Source organism: Nuphar pumila, chromosome 16, assembly GCF_984573655.1.
Source record: "Nuphar pumila chromosome 16, dmNupPumi1.hap1.1, whole genome shotgun sequence".
In the NCBI taxonomy this organism is placed as follows: Eukaryota; Viridiplantae; Streptophyta; class Magnoliopsida; order Nymphaeales; family Nymphaeaceae; genus Nuphar; species Nuphar pumila.
In genome coordinates, this window is record NC_143264.1 from 12,185,866 (window position 1) to 12,203,805 (window position 17,940).

The 17,940-nt window shown below is 34.3% G+C and overlaps 1 protein-coding gene across 3 annotated transcripts in view; it reads right to left on the reverse strand.

The window, feature by feature from the left end:
- Nucleotides 1–251: 251 nt before the first annotated feature.
- PHYLLO (2-oxoglutarate decarboxylase/hydro-lyase/magnesium ion-binding protein) overlaps nucleotides 252–17,940 on the reverse strand; it is a 149,349-nt gene continuing 131,660 nt past the window's right edge. For all 3 annotated transcript variants that reach the window (XM_089991278.1, XM_089991277.1, XM_089991279.1), the window contains one exon: nucleotides 252–977. In XM_089991278.1, the coding sequence (XP_089847404.1) occupies nucleotides 677–977 (301 nt within the window). In that variant the 3' untranslated portion in view covers nucleotides 252–676. The remainder of the gene's footprint in view (nucleotides 978–17,940) is intronic.

Sequence of the window (17,940 nt, forward strand, 5' to 3'; positions counted from 1 at the left end):
CGGAGTAGGTGGGGAGTATCAAAATTTTCATGTTCAATATTTCAATCCCCTACAAGACGCTGGTTCATAATACAGCCCCATTTGGATCGCCATTCTAAATTGGGTTTCCGTAGCCTCTCTCTCTCTCTCTCTCTCTCTCTCTCTCTCTCTCTCTCTCTCTCTGTGTGTGTGTGTGTGTATCTGTCTGGAATGTAAAAGTTTTAACCGGCCAGCTGCTGCGTTGTTAATAGCCTAGTTTCATGGATCCTCCATTAGAAAATGTAATGGCTTTGGATTTAAATAGGACCAATCACCAATACATCCAAGAAAAGGAGCAGTTTTCCAAGGGCACAGTGCAGGAGCAAGCTCCTTCATGTAAGCACAACTCAACAAATACCAAGAACATCCATCTTCTAGGAGCAAATTGATGGAGAAAATCCAAACTTCTGGTGGAAACTAGGCTCACACATTATTGCAGCACAATGCACGTAACCGTGGCCTTCAAAACATGGTCATGATGCAAATGGCCAACAATGGCAGAAGGTAATATGAAGGCAGCTACCTGAACATATAAAGATTTCCCTCCTGATTAGAATATTCCCCATTTTTTCTTTAGGAACAAAAATGCCACCCATGCAATCGATATAAACCATCCTGAGAACCATCTCCTCTATAGTCTCAAGATGCAGAGGGACAGTTATGAAGTCGTTATATCTAACCCATTTGAGAACTTTCGAATGGCATTGATGACAGGCAGGGGGCTTTCCAAGTGAACAGCATGCCCACAATCAGGCACCACAAAGATATGATGAAGCTCGCTGATCTGTTCACACTCATCGTTATGCCTTGTACCGGACGTTGTTGTCGCTCTAGTCATATTTGATTTGTCAGAGACTTCTGCATACATCTGCTCAGCAATCTTTCTGAATTTTCTATCTTTCTCTCCTACAATGAAAAGAAGAGGTACCCTACAATGTTTCAGGTCTTCCCACAGGGACCTGAAGATAACATTAAATTCCCAATTTAGATCAAGACGGAAATGTCAGAGATTCAAAAGACTAAATGCTAAGTGCATCAAACTCTTGCAGTCCATGTTTTGGAAGAAAGTTATCAGAAAGATTAATAGATACACATAAGACAGTTTATGTTGAATAAATATGTACCATCCTTGGAGAAACGCATCGTTTTGAAATGAGCGCATATTTCACACTTGTTAATCATTGAATAATTTAAGCACATTTTGTCTAATCTCCAGGTGAGAAAACTGTTAAAATATGTATATATATACATATATACTTCTCTTATCTTTACTGAACATCCAAAAACCCGATAGGGGTATTTTGGTAATTTTCCTTTACCATTTTCTTTTTAGGTTTTCTTTTTATTTCCTTTTATTTTCTTTTTCTTTTTCTTTTTTTCTTTTTATTTCAATATGTAATAAGACCACATGGGACCCCACCCATAGTGACCGTTGGGGCTCCCAACTACTAGAAGGGAGCCCCATGTGGTCCCTCTCTCACTCCTTTTTTTTGTCTATAAATTCCCTCTTGTAAAGCAAGCCTTCTCTTTTCACTTCTTCAATAATATTCTCTTTGCCCTTTAGGCACTTTACCCCCCTTAGTGGGTTATTTGTGCACTTGACTCTTTTAAAGAGTTCTTTGCATTATTAGTGCTTCCACTATTTTCATTACAAAAACATTAGCAGTAAAAAAATTATATGCTTACAAATAATTGAATGGACACAAACCAGCCAGAAAACAACTGGAAATCAAGGAACAGGCAGCAACTTGGAACCCTAGAAAAAATTGAGGAAATCAAGATGGAGTTGCATAAGAGAAAAAGTAGCAAAATGACCATTCTGAGGAAGAAAACTAACAACCTATGTCACATGGGTGCGGGTGCGGAGGTGCGGCACTTTCAAAAAACTTGAGTGCGGGGGTGAGGCATATATATATATATATATATATATATATATATATATATATATATATATATATATATAATTTTTAAGTTTTAAGTTTTAACCGTTAACAACATTAACACTAATGAATGTTCATGTAGAATGTATTAACTGTATGCATTAAATGGATCGGCTGTTAAGTCTTTGCTCCTTTTTTTTTTCACTTTGGCTAGAGCTAGAAGCTACGACATTCAGTGGCAGCAGCAACAACCACCATCTCTCTAGAGCTAGAAGCTACGAAGGCATTCAGTGCCATTCATTTTTGAAATTTTGTGTTAATTTTGACTTTCACTAGATGCACCTAATGGATGTAGACACCGGGACTCTTAACTTTATGCAGCACGTTGTCGGGTGAATTTAATGCATACAGTTAGTACATTCAATTAGTGTAGCCTCTAAGAAGTTTCTTCCCAAGATAAAAGTAACTAAAAATCATGTAGAATTAATTCTTCTTTCATTTTCCATGAAACCCCTTTAAGTAACCATTAGTGGTAACGTCCTTATTTTTTCCATGATGCTTAGGAACATGTATCCGCTAGTATTTACCAACCAAACACAAGTTACAAGAAGCAAACAAATACTCCAATCAGCCAATTTTTTTGGTCCAAAAATTGGACACAAATGACCCTAGGTGATTGACCACACCCAGGGTCCGATTGACCGCACCGGGTGCCGCACCCACACGCGCACCTGCATCGCGTTGCATCGACGTGGGTGTGGCACCCGGTTGGCTGAATCCCTGTGACATAGCTAACAACCATGGACATCTTTGTTTACATATTAAATATGAGCAGCCTCTATCAGCTAGAGAAAGTTCTCATTAAAGAGGAACAATAAAATTATGAGTCAAGAAAGTCTCATTCATCAATAGATGAAATAGTTTCAGGGGATCAGTTTATGCACTGATCTCCAAAAACTGATACGAAAAATGTACCTATAGTAATGAAACAAAAATAAGAGAGTGCCTCTTATGGGCTTCCAAGAACACAATATTTAAATCAAATAAACACATACACAGGTCACTTATGGGCCAAGAGCACAATAAAAATATAAGAATTGTATTGCTAAAATGCTTGAGAAAGCATTAGAATTACACGAGGGGAAATCCCCTATTTATACACAACAAAGAGACTCATAGGGCCATTGGGACACTCCCCAACGACTCTATGGGCTTGTTACATAAATTCCCTCAACATTTAATGAAAAACCTATTCTATAAAAATAAAATAAAAAGGACTGTTGTGCCCCTAATGGGCACAACCTATTGCGTGATTATGAAAAGATGGGTATTTGCCTATTACAATGAATAAAGCATATATACATGATATATATATATATATATGATATATCTATTGTAAAAAGTATGCAGAAAAGTATAACAAGAATGTTTAATGCGTTCACACGGTCCAACGAATGGACAAACACAAACCCACAATGGGGAATATAGAAATAGTCCACTAAGGGACAACACAAAAAGCCTTCAAAGAGGCAACACATAAAAAATATATGAGATTTATTGAATAAGGGCTTGAAAAGCCATAAAATACAAGAGAGGGGAACCCCCTATTTATACAAAAAAGGAGAGGAAGTGAGAGCCATTGGGGGCTCCCACATATGGTCGTTGGAGCCCCCAACGGTCATATTTATGACCATTGGGGGTCCAACGACTACATGTGAGAGCCCCAATGCTTTGATAAAAAAGCAATCATAAAAATAAAACAATAAAAAATAAATAAAAATAATAACTTATTTAATGAAAATAGTTGTTTCTAAAACAACTATGTGAAATGACTAAAATACCCCTATTGGGTATTTCGCATATATATATATATATATATATATATATATATATATATAAGATGCGAGAGAATCGTTTACGGTGGTTTGGACATATTCGGCGAAGGCCTAATGATGCTCCAGTTAGAAGGTTGGAGAAATGGGAAAATAGATTAGTTAAAAGAGGTCGGGGTAGGCCTAGGAAGACTTGGATGGAGATGATCGGAAAGGATATGAATGCTTTGAACCTCACCGAGGACATGGCATTGGATAGAAATGATTGGAGGAAAAGGATTCATGTGGAAGACCCAAAATGAATTTCTTTTTTGGTTCATATCGCTGACCCCAATTGTTTTGGAATGAAGGCGTAGTTGTTGTTGTTGTTTGTTTATATATATATATATATATGTGTGTGTGTGTGTGTGTGTGTGTGTGTGTGAGTACATATATTTTAACACCCCCCCTCAAACTTTACGTGGAGATGACCGAAAGTTTGCGAAGTAGGAAAATAAGATGGAGAGCTTTAGTGAAGAAGTCTCAGTCTTCAAAGAAAAACTGCATCTTTATGGTATTTCAGTAAATTCGTGCAACTCTAAGTCTTCAAAAAGAGACCTTTATTGGTGATCATCCCCAAGTCTCTTCATTGGTTATCTCTATAATAAAGGTATCACATCTTAAAGATCCTCCACAGAAAGAACAAACCAAAGGAAGACTCAAAGTATACAAGAAAAAAAATAGTTGCAACAATAATATATTGAAAAGCAAGAATGGTTTAAACAAGATAGTAACAACTTTTCAAATCATTAGATAAACGGCAGCATTCCTCAAGGACGATGGTAAATCATAATTATCTTATTTTAAAGGACATGATCCACTAATATGAAATAAACATACTAATTTCTCAAAAAAGTGTCTATTAAGAGATATTTCAAACAAATCCCATAAAAAGGATATTTAAATGGAAGATCATAATGGGATAATGAATCTTTATTTATCAAAAACTACTTAAGCATTTCAATACTATGTGAAAAAATCTTCAAAAAAATAATGTATAATGTCTACAAGGAGACAATGCATACGAAGAGCACAAACTTCCACAAAGGGATATGTCCACAAAGGCATAAAGAAATACTCGCAAAGGAGTACAAATATAAAGAAGTCTTCAAAGAAACCATATGCACAAAGTCACAAAAGATATCACACATTATATAGTTAAAGTATGTTTAATACACATAAATCAATAATGAAGAGACAATTAATTTTATCAATAATGAGGCACATTGTGTTTCCTCGTAAAGGCATGCAATTAATAATGAAACAAATGTGCACAAAATCACATTGCATAAATGGAGACACAAATGCTCAAAGTTATAAAAAATAAGAACTTTTATTGAAGTGAATAGGAGTTTTGCTCGAAAGTTGTACACAACAAGCACTTAGTGTGCAAAATTCACAAATCCATTATAGGGTAAATGCCAAAAGGTAACACTAATTTCCAAATATGCATATTATCAATGAAACATAATGCAAAAACATGTTGATAATCATTTTTCACTTAAAAAATTTAATTGATCATACAATTTATAAGTTAAAGACCCTTTGAAAAAGCATAAAAATCTTTACAATAGTTTTTCCACTACAAACAATTACTTCATTAGACCTCCAAAACCCACAGATCAAGTGTATCAACGACTAGACCAAGAGCATAAAAACATGCCACTAAAGGGCCAAAGACACACACGAAGGTGTGTACAAAACACCTATTGTCTACATAAAATGATACTTGAAGTGAGTGTATCAGCGACTAGAAAAAGAGTACAACAACCAACAATGGGCTGAAAAGTCACACACAAAGGTGTAAACAAACATCTCTTGTCTACATATAATGACACTCAAAATCAAGTATGTTCAGCTACTAAAACAATAGTACAAAGCCAACCATGGGCTAAAAACACAGATGAAGGTGTGACTAAAACACCTCTTATCTACATAAAAATGACACTTGAAATGAGTGTATCAGCAACTAGAACAAGAGCACAAAAGCCAACCATGGGCCAACATCACATACAATGATGTGAAACAACAACTCTTGTCTACATATAATGACACTCAAAACAAGTGTATCCGCTACTAGAGCAAGAGTACGAAAGTCACTAATGGGCTAAACAAATCACACACAAAAGTGTGAACCGACATCTCTTGTCTACATATGGTGACACTTAGATAAGAAGCATAAAAGGAAAAAGCCAGTCTAAGTAAGAAGGCTTGTAATGAAAACACTAATGAAAATAAAATTGACAGTTTTAAGCATATTTTGAAACACTATGGTTCCAAAAACAATAGATATCCATCACAGGTACTCATAATAAAAAAACATCCATAATAAAATCAATGGCCAAAGAACATCCGAGTGCTACCACACACTCATGATCAGAGAACATACAACCAGTTTTAGTCAAACCATATGTGACAATCAAAACTAACCTAAACAGAGGTGCCCATAACTCACCTCAACAAACATCTCTGTAATAATAACAAGGCCAAGAAAATTGATGCATTATATAAAGTTTTATGATGGACAATACAAATGCCATAAGAAGGCAATAAGCACTTACGAAAATCATTTTTCAAATAGGTGATTTTATAAAGAGAGCCGATTTGAAAAAGTCAAATCAAAGATCCAATAATGGTAGATAATCAATTTTAGATAAAGCACAATCATATGCACAACAATATGCCTTATGACAACAATTTTGCATAAACACGGATCATGCTTAACATAATCATTTCTTCAAAATGAAGTTAAAAAAGTATATTACGAGCAAACACAACAAGAAATATTAAGCAAACAATGCATATGAAGTTTTTAGAAGGTCCTCTTATAACACAATTATTTACTAATCATGAATACTTGAAAGATAATCCAACAATTTTTATATAGAGGCTATGAAATTATGCCAATCATTTATTTATAATGCAATCTATTTTGTGTGATTATAACACTTTTTTAGGGAAAAATTGAGTTAAACATTATAAAATGTATTCAAGACATCCAAAAATCAAACTAGAGATGAACAAAAATCTAGGATCATTCTCAAGCATTATCAATCTAAGAATTAGTTTTGCATTATGAAAAACATCTTAAAGTTATCAATTGTAATGAAATATACAAAAATACTCATTATAAAAGATAACACAAGAGAGTTTAACCGAAGCATATGAATAGATAAAAGAAACCATATGAGAGACCAAATGCATATATTCTCGTAAAGAGATCAAAAGCACTCATGCAAAAATTAAAGCCACATGTCTCGTACAAAAGACATGCTTCCAATCAAGTTTAAGCATGTATATTTTTATGAAATAAGACATCATTATCAAATTATTTTAAGATAAGAATATGATTGACGAACCATCTAGAATTAATAATTCATGATTATATAATATATATATATGTATATATATACATATATATTAGAGTTATTTTTTAAAAAGCTTCGAGATTCAAACATGATACATATATTTTGTTTCCTTAAAACAAGTTCAACGATGATTAAAATATTAAAAAATTCAAAAAACATACATTTTTTTTATTTTAATCATACAATATATATAAGAAAAACAAGTGTTTTTCTCATGCGTAATGCATGGGCTAAATACCTGAAAAATGTAAAAATATATGCCAAGTAACTACAAGGAGAAGAGAGAGAATACAATACAACGATGTTGCTAAGTCCTTCTTTCCAACCAAATCCTCGTGTAGCCGATAGAGACATGATAAAACACTCTTTTGGCAAGTGATGAAACAGACCTAGCCAAGTAAGGAAACACTCCTTGCAAGAACAAGGTGATAATACACTTTTGTAAATGAAGCACGAAAATCGAGGCGGAAGCTTTTCAAGATCTAAAAAATTCTGTTACTCTGATATCATGTAAGAAAGTATACAGAAAAGTATAACAAGAATGTTTAATGCATTCACACGGTCCAACGAATGGACAAGCACAAACCCACAATGGGGAATATAGAAATAGTCCACTAAGGGACAACACAAAAAGCCTTCAAAGAGGCAACACATAAAAAATATATGAGATTTATTGAATAAGGGCTTGAAAAGCCATAAAATACAAGAGAGGGGAACCCCCTATTTATACAAAAAAGGAGAGGAAGTGAGAGCCATTGGGGGCTCCCACATATGGTCGTTGGAGCCCCCAACGGTCATATTTATGACCATTGGGGGTCCAACGACTACATGTGAGAGCCCCAATGCTTTGATAAAAAAGCAATCATAAAAATAAAACAATAAAAAATAAATAAAAATAATAACTTATTTAATGAAAATAGTTGTTTCTAAAACAACTATGTGAAATGACTAAAATACCCCTATTGGGTATTTCACATTATATATATATATATATATGTGAGTACATATATTTTAACATCTATATCATATAAATATACAACTATATATATGCATATATGCATATCTTAACACCCCCGCTCAAATTCACAGTGCCACAACCGAGAGTTTGCCGAGGAGGAATTGAAATATGGGGGACGAAAGTACTTTGGTGAAGAACTCCACTAATTGATACTCAGATGGTACATATAGGAATGTAATGTTCTTTTTCAAGAATTCTTTTCTGACATAATGGTAATTTATTTCGATGTATTTGGTCCACTCATGAAAAGTGTGATTACTGGTGATGTAAGTGATGTAAACTGCACTTTTGTTGTTACAACATAATCTTGAGGATTCTTCTATGTGAATTCAAAGTCTTCTAATAATTGCTTCTACCAAACCAACTCAGAGGTAGTAGTTGTCATAGTTTGGTACTCCGAGGACAAAGACACCTTTTGTTGTTTCTTACATTTCCATGAAATCAACGAATCTCCTACATAAACACAAACACTTGAGCGACGATCATTCACATATCTTCCCTAATCAGAGTCTAAATATGCAATAACTTCTAATGGGAAAGAAAATGACAAAAAGAAGTCATACCTAATAGTATTTTTTATATATCTAATAATCCTCATTACAACACTCATATGTACAGTAGTAGGAGCACGCTAAAATTGACTAGCAAAATGGATAGCATGTGAAATATCAAGGCGAGCAATAGAGAGATAAGATAAAGTTTCAACCATCTGTCTTTAAGGAGTTCATCTTGGCATTGATAACCTCTTGAGTATCAACTCATTTTTCATCCGAAAGTCCCGATCTTTCTAATAATTTTGGTTGCATACTTAGTTTGTGACAAATAATAACTACGAGGTGAGTAAGCTACTTCAATTCCAAGAAAGTATCGTAAAAGACTAAGATCTGTAATATCAAAGCTAACTTTGAAAACATCTTTGATATGACTAACTCCCTTATCATTTTCTGTAATAATCATGTCATCAACATAGAAAAGTAATATCATCATGCTTGCATTAGAAGACCTAATAAACAATGCAACGTCAATATAACAAGATTTAAAGTCAAGTTTTATCATCACGATACTGAATCGATCATACCAAACCTTAGGAGCTTGTTTCACACCATACAAAGCCTTCTGTAACCGAAGAACTTTTTCATGTGCTAATCCTAATTCTAGCGAGGGTTTCATGTAAATTTTCTCAATAAGGTTATTATTTAAAAAAGCATTTTTGACATCCATTTGAAAGATGAGTCATTTTTAATCGAGGCTATAGAAATAAGGGTTCTAACAATGGTCATTCGAGCAACTAGAGCAAATGTTTTATCATAATCTATTATGTACTCTTGACTATATCCTTTGGCTATAAGTCTGATTGTATATTTGTCTAATGTCCCATCACTTTTGATTTTAATCTTATAAATTCATCTACAACCTATAGTTTTCTTTCCCTTAGGTAACGTTTGAATCTCCCAAGTTTTTGTCTTTTCTAAAGCTTTTAATTAATCATTCATGACTCTAATCCATTCTTGGTGATTCTTAACATCATTATAAGATGATGGTTCTATATATGTGTGGATGGTCATTAGAAATGCTCTATATTTGGGTTCAAAAGAATTATAGGATACAAATCTATTAGGAGCTTTAAAAATCCTCATAGATTTTCTAAAAGACTATATCTTGATTTTGAGAATATCTTTCTAAATCACATAGAGGATGGTCTTTGGTACGTTAAGTATAAGTTTGAACTTCATTATGAGATTGATCTATATTATCAAGACCTTTATTCTCATTCTCATGTGCACCATGAGTGTCCTTATTGTCACGCCCAAGAACATCACGAATGTCATTAGGGGTGACCTGCCAACCCGCTTCTTAGCCGGGTTAGGGTTTGGCTTAAATGGGTTCGTGTCGTAAACGGGTCGACCCGCCTAACTCGTTTATTAAAAGGGTCGTGTTCGTGTTAGGGGTATGCCAACCCGCCAACCCGTTTGACCCATTTAATAAACGGGTTAGGTGGGCGGGTCAACCTATTTACACGAACCCGACAACCCGTAACCCATTCATATATATATTAACTTATCTAACCCTAACTCCTAACTTTACACTTTAGTCACCCAACTAACTCCTTCCTACCCAGCCGCAGCCAAGAGCCTGAGACCTCTCCTCTAATTATAGATTTGCAGAAAAAAAGTATAATATGTATTTTTTTTGTGTTTCTAATTGTGTTATTCGGGTTAGACAGGTTATTCGGGTTACTCGAGTCAGTTATCGTGTCTATGTTATCGGGTCGACCCGTTTAATAAACAGGTCATAGTGTCGTGTAATCGTGTCGTGTCGACCCGACCCGTTTATTAAACGGGTTAATCATGTCGTGTCGGGTTAACCGTTTAATAAATGGGTTGTGTTCGTGTTTGCCACATCCGACCCGTTTAATAAACGGTTCGTGTTCGTGTTAAGGTATTCTGACCTGCCAACCCGTTAACCCGACCCACCAACCTACCGACCCGACCCGACCCGATTGCCACCCCTAAATGTCATTACTATCATAATTAACAGCTTTATCATGCTCATTGGTAAGATAAAAAAGAAAAGAATAATCATAATGCTCTTGGATTTTATCTTTATCAAACTCATTTTCGTTTTCAAGAAAAGTGGCATTTCTTGAAACATATAACTTATTCTTTTTAATTTCATAATATTTATACCTTTTTTTATTTTTGACATATCCCAAGAAAATACAAGGAATAACTTTAGCAGAAAGTTTGTCATTTTTTATGGTAAGGACAAAGAATTTGCAACAAAAAACTCTTAACCTTTTATAATCGGGAGAAGTTTTAAATAATTTTTCAATAAAAGAAAGGTTTTCAATAGTATTTGAAGGCATTCTATTTATCAGATAAACCGTTGTAAGGGCAGCTTCGGCCCAAAAACTTTTAAAAACATTTTTTGATATAAGTGTTTCAGTAGTCTCAACAATATGTCTATGCTTTCTTTAAGCTAAAGTCTCATTTTGTTGAAGAGTATAAGGACAAGATTTTTTATGAACAATTTCATTTAAATTTATATCTTGATTTTCCACAAAATTACAAAAAGAATATTTTGATAGTTCAAGATTGTCCATAACATAGAGATCTCATCTTTTATAACATCGTCCAATCGGCTTTCCGGACTGGATATCATGTATCAAACAATCATTGTCCTAAGACAAGAAAGAGATTTTGCACCCATGATCCATAATTTAAAAAACGGATAGGAGATTTAAATTTAATTTTGGTGGTTATTCTAACATTAGGTACATGAAAAGTTTGATGTTTTTGTAAGGTTCCAAAACTTTTGATTTTTAAAAAGTTCTATAGGCGGTTGAAACATAAGAATCATTTGGGTTAACATGGCATTCAGATAGTGCAGACTCATTTGGAGTCATGTGAAAAGAAGTATCGGAATCAAGAATCCAAGAGTCTTTACCAGGATCAATACATGTGGATACGACTGTTAAATTATATTACGAAACCTTGTAATCTTATATATTTTATATATATAAAGGATGATACATATATATATATGTGTATTTATTTATTCATTTATATATATATAAAATATATATTTCCTTATTTTAGTCATAGGGGTAGTTTAGTCATTTTCATTTTTTACGCACATTCATTTTTATGAATGTGATTGTAATTTATTTTTTATTTTTCTTTCCTTTTATTTTTATTTTTATTTTTATTCTTTTATTTTTTGCATTGTACCAAAAGGTACCTTGGGGGGCACTCAAATAGACGTTGGGCCGCTCCAACGTCTATGAGTGGAGCCCTTCCAAGGCTCCTTTTGGTGGTTTATAAATAGGGGTTCTCTCCTTGTAATTCCTTATAGCTTTGGGTCAAAGCCCAAGTGATTGATAAAGTTTTCCTATTCTTTTATGCCTTTGAACATTTGTGAGATTTAGTGGGTTGTGCTTTTGCGCACAAATGTTCTAAGAGTTCTTGTTGTGCATGAATGCATGTGTTCTATCATCAAGAATATTAAGGTTTTGGTCATAGTATCTTGTTAATGATACTTTCACATGGTAACAGAGCAAGGTTGGAGAAAGAAAGATCGTGTGGATTCTCCCTTTTTCTGGTGCCTCGAAAAGTGTGCTCTCAAATTTTTAGAGATTGGAGTGGATCCTCTTGTTCATCCAATATTTTAGAAGACTTTTCTATCAAGAAAGATCTAAAAATCCTTTGTGGTGCGTATTCTTTTTCATCATCTCTCCTCCTTAATGAGTGAAAAAGACTCTCATTTCTCTCTCGTCTTCAAACTCAATGGGTCCAACTATCACGTTTGGGTCAGAAACATAGAGGCTCATATCAAAGGAAAAGGGCTTTGGGGCTATGTCCAAGGCTCGATTCCCGAACCAGAGCCAAAAATAACCTTGATAGAAGGAGAAATAAAAATTCTTAACGGCGAAGAAAGAGCCAAGGCTCTTGAAGACTACACCAAAAAGCATGAAGAATGGAAGATATGGAATTTTAAAATCCTCTCATGGATTTTCTCATCCGTAGAAACAAAAATTAACGCCAATATTATCAAGTTTAAGAAGGCTTCTCAAGCGTAGGAGTACCTTGAGAAGATGTACACCTCTAGGGACTTGTCCCATAAGTATTACCTCCAAAAGAGGGTGTCAACTCTTCATCAAAGGGAGATCACTATAAGGGAGCATTTTGTCGAACTCTCTTCTATTTGAGACAAGCTTGCTATGCTCAAACCCAAGTAGAGTGGAGAAGTCATAGTGCTTCGTCATAAACAATTGGAAGAAGATAGATTTTTTAATTTTTTGAATGGGCTTAGGCCCGAATTCGAACAAATCCGGTCTTCTCTTTTATTCGCCTTCACTTCCCCTTCTCTTAAAGATGTAATTACTAAATTAAGTGGGGAAGAAACTCGTATGGGTATAAGCAAAACAAATCCAAGTGTTCTAGTTACACCTTCCAACAATGAAGAAAATGAAGGTGTTAATGTCGTCTCAAGACCGGGGAGTAACTTAAGAACCTACAAGCCTCCTCACTTTAAGAATCAAAACTCAAATGGTCAAGGAGGGAAGAGGGATTATAGCAAGCTTTTATGTCACTTTTGTAAGGAACCGAGGCACATCAAGCCTATTTGCCCAAAGTGGAAAAAGTTACTAGCCATGGCTACGACATCCCAACCTCAAAAGGAAAAGTGCTCATCATCTTCAAATGGAGCTCTCTCATTGCAACAAATCATGGATGCACTTCAACCTCTTCTAAAAGGGGCTATTTTTGGAGTCGTCATTTCAAACTTTTCTCCTCCCGGTAAGACCTCTTGGCTTTTAGATTCGGGTGCTTCTTTTCACATGACCCCGAGTTTCAGTTTTTTTTCGAATATTTAAAAAATCCCCCTCCTTCCTTTGTTTCAACCGCAGATGGAACATCCCTTGAAGTAAAAGGAATAGGAAATTTTGAAAATCAAGGGTTCTTTATTCCAAAAATTAAATTTATACCCAAATTAAACTTAAATTTGTTTTTTGTTTCACAACTCACGAATTATGGGTGTGATATAAAGTTTTCATCTAACAAATGTTGGATACAGGATTACCAGTCCGGGAGATTGATTGGAGAAAGCTCTAGGAAGGGCGATCTTTACTATGTCGATTCCCTTCAAATTCCAAAAAACCCATTTTGTATTGTTGTCCAATAAAAGGATATTAATGTGTGGCACAAGAGACTTGGACACCCAAATATTGTAAAAATTTCCCATTTACCTTTTGTTAAAAGTCTATGTAAAAGTTATTTCACTTATAACGACTGTATACTTGGGAAAATGAAAAAAATTCTTTTTTGTCAGAAATCTATGTTTACAACAAGACCTTTTGAAATTATCCATTCCGATGTATGGAGACCGGCACCCGTTCTATCAAAATAAGGCTTCGCTTATTATGTCATTTTTTTTGACGACTACACGAGATATTATTGGATTTATTTTCTTAAACACAAATATGAAGTTTTCTCGATTTTTAAAACCTATTATATGATGATTAAAAATCAATTTAATGAGAATCTAAAAATTTTTAAAACCGACTCTAGTGGAGAATACCTTTCAAGTGAATTCAAAAATTATCTTGAAAGTCATGGTATTCTTCACCAAAGATCTTGTCCGAAAACTCCACAACAAAATGGATTAGCCGAAAGGAAGCATAGACATATAATAGAGACAACTCGAATATTATTTGTTTCTCAAAACATCCCAAAAGGTTTTTGGGCTAAAGCGGCTTTGGCATCTGTCTATCAGATAAATTGGCTACCTTTAAAACTTGAACAATATCTCACCTTTTGAAAAATTAAATACCAAAGAACCTGACTATAATCGGTTGAGAATTTTCAGTTGTAAATGCTTCGTTTTTACTGACAAGAACGACAAGCTTTCACCAAAAGCCATTGTTTGGGCTTTTCTTAGATATTCTAAAACTCGAAAAGGGTTTTGTTGTTATGATATTAAGAATGATAAGCTATATGTCTCCATAAATATGAGTTTTCTGGAAAATGTTAGTGGTTTTGAAAGGAGTGAACCCTTTGAAGAAAACATGGATTACTCTTTTTTATTTAAAATGTTAGCACAGGATGATGATAGTGATGACGATTTCATTCACAATGAAGTCAATGATAAAGAAGATGGTTCTTCCCATCTTCCTATCTCCCAACATAATAATGAAGGAGCATTGAGAGATCCCATAACATATACCCATAGAGATAGAAACAGTTTTAGGAGTGCAATTAAAAAATACAGTGAACCTAAGTAGTTTCAACTCAACAAATGATGAAAACCTACGAAGGACTGAGAGAAGTAGAAAGATGCCTTCTAGGTTTATTTTATATGATTCATTTACTCCTAAACATAGAGTCTGTCTTAGCGTCATTCATTCCTATATAGAACCCAGAAACTTCGAAGAAGCCAAAAAGAATGATGAATGACTGAAAGTAATGGAATGTGAGCTTTCAGCTCTCAACAGGGCAAAAACTTGAGAGTTTCAAGATCCCCCTAAGGGTAAGAAAGCAATAGGATGTAGATGGGTATTTAAGGTAAAAACTAAGAGCGATGGATCTCTTGAGAGATATAAAGCTCAATTAGTAGCAAAATGATATAGTCAAGAATACGAGATTAACTATAAAGAAACTTTTGCTCGTGTAGCCCGAATATTCATTGTCTGATATCTCATCCCCGTTGTTTCAATCAACAAATGGAACATCTATCAAATGGATGTTAAAAACGCCTTCCTAAATGGTGATCTGAATAAAGAGGTATATATGGATGCTCCACCAAGAATGGAGACTCTCAAAGAGAAAGTGATTCACCTTCGAAAAACACTTTATGGTTTAAAACAAGCCCCAAGGCTTGGTATGATAGGTTTAACTCCTTAATGTTAGAAAATAGATTTTCATCATGTTTCACTGACACTGCCTTATTTGTTAGAAAAAACAATGCAGTGATTGTCATTCTGCTTTTATATGTGGATGATATGCCTATAACCAAAAGTGATTCTAAGGGGGTTAAAAGCATAAAAACAATTTTGAAGGATAGATTTAAAATGTTTGATTTGGGATTTGTAACTTATTTTTTGGGTATTGAAGTAGCATACTCCCATAAAGGGTATTTTTTATCTCAAACTAAGCTTGCCTCTGAGATTATTAACAGGTCAGGTATTACGGATGATAAGGTTTATAAAACTTCTGATATAGTAGGAGCCAAAATGAAGATTGATGATAGTATTCCTCTCTCTGATCCCACCCCCTACAAACAACTTGTGGGATCATTAATGTATCTGAGTATTACTAGACCAGATATCTCTCATGCAGTTCATACTGCAAGTCAGTTTCAACATACACCGACATCAGTCCACATGAGTGTCATCTTGCGAGTCGTAAAATACATAAAGGGCACACTAAATAAGGAAGTATTATTGTCATCTTCTTCTTAATTAAAGTTAATTGCTTATACTGACTTTGATTGGGGAGGTGACCCAAATAACTGTCACTCCACCACTGGTTTTTGTGTGTTTTTAGGAGACTCGTTGATCTCATGGAGATGTAAGAAGCAGCAAAAAGTGTCTATATCATCAACAAAAGCTGAATATTGTGTCATGGCGACTACTACCATGAAAATTGTATGGATTCATCAGCTATTAGAATACATGAGGATCACAATAAAAGGGCCCACCAAGCTATATTGTGATAACAAGAGTGTAATATACATGCCAAAAATCATATTTTTCATAAACGGACTAAACACATTGAGATGGATTGTCACTATGTTCGAGAAGCGTATCTGAAAGGAGTTATAGATCTTCCATATGTAACTTCATAATATCAGTTGGCAGATTTTTTCACCAAAGCTCTGTGTGCTCCACGATTCAATTTTCTCCTTAGCAAACTTTCGGTCATCTTACCCTAAGTTTGAGGGGGGGTGTTAAATTATATCATGAAACCTTGTAATCTTATATATTTTATATATATATATATAAAGGATGATACATATATATATATGATATATATATATATATATATTTATCCATTTATATATAATATATATTTCCTTATTTTAGTCATAGGGGTAGTTTAGTCATTTTCATTGTTTTACGCATATTCATTTTTATGAATGTGATTGTAATTTATTTTTTATTTGTCTTTCCTTTTATTTTTATTTTTATTTTTATTCTTTTGTTTTTTGCATTGTACCAAAAGGTACCTTGGGAGGGGCTCCAACGTTTATGAATGTGATTGTAATCTATTTTTATTTGTCTTTCCACTCAAATAGACGTTGGGCCCCTCCAACGGTCACATTTATGATCGTTGGAAAGGGCTCCAACGTCTAAGAGTAGAGCCCCTCCAAGGCTCCTTTTGGTGGCTAATAAATATGGGTTCTCCCCTTGTAATTCCTTATGGCTTTGGGTCAAAGCCCAAGTGATTAATGAAGTTTTTCTATTCTTTTATGCCTTTGAGCATTTGTGAGATTTAGTGGGTTGTGCTTTTGTGCACAAGTGTTCTAAGAGTTCTTGTTGTGCATGAATGCACGTGTTCTATCATCAAGAATATTAAGGTCTTGATCATAGTATCTTGTTAAAGATACTTTCACAACGACTACACTGGAGAGAGAAGAAGTTTGATTCTTGAACATTGGTTGTAGTGCCTCCATGAGTTAGGTTAAAGACAATGAGCCTACACTTTTGGAGTTTTCATCTGTTAAAATGTACCTCATATATATATATATATAATATATATATATATATATATATATAATATATATATATATATATATATATACATATGTATATATATATTACATCAATACCCGATAGGGGTATTTTTGTAATTTCACATAGTTGTTTTAGAAAACAACTATTTTCGTTTTTTGTTAAAATGTATTTTTCTTTTTTTCTTTTTTACATTTATTTTTTGTATTTTTTAAGGACCAAAAGGGGCTCCAACCATAGAGTCGTTGGAGCCCCCAACGGTCACAAATGTGACCGTTGGGGGCTCCCAACAACTCCATGGGAGCCCCCTTTTGGGCTCTCCTTTTGAGGCCTTTGGCCTTCCTTTCTCTCCTCTCCCTCTTGTATAAATAGGGGTGAACCCCTTGTATATTTTTCATTCTAGAGAGCTCTCTCTCTTTTCAATAAGAGGCTTTTTATATCGTTGCCTTCTTAAAGGCTTGTGCTTGTATTGTCCCTTAGTGAACTTGTGATATTGTCTTTTTTATTCATTGTTGTAAGTGCTTATAAGCACTCTTTATATTTCCGCAATATCTCA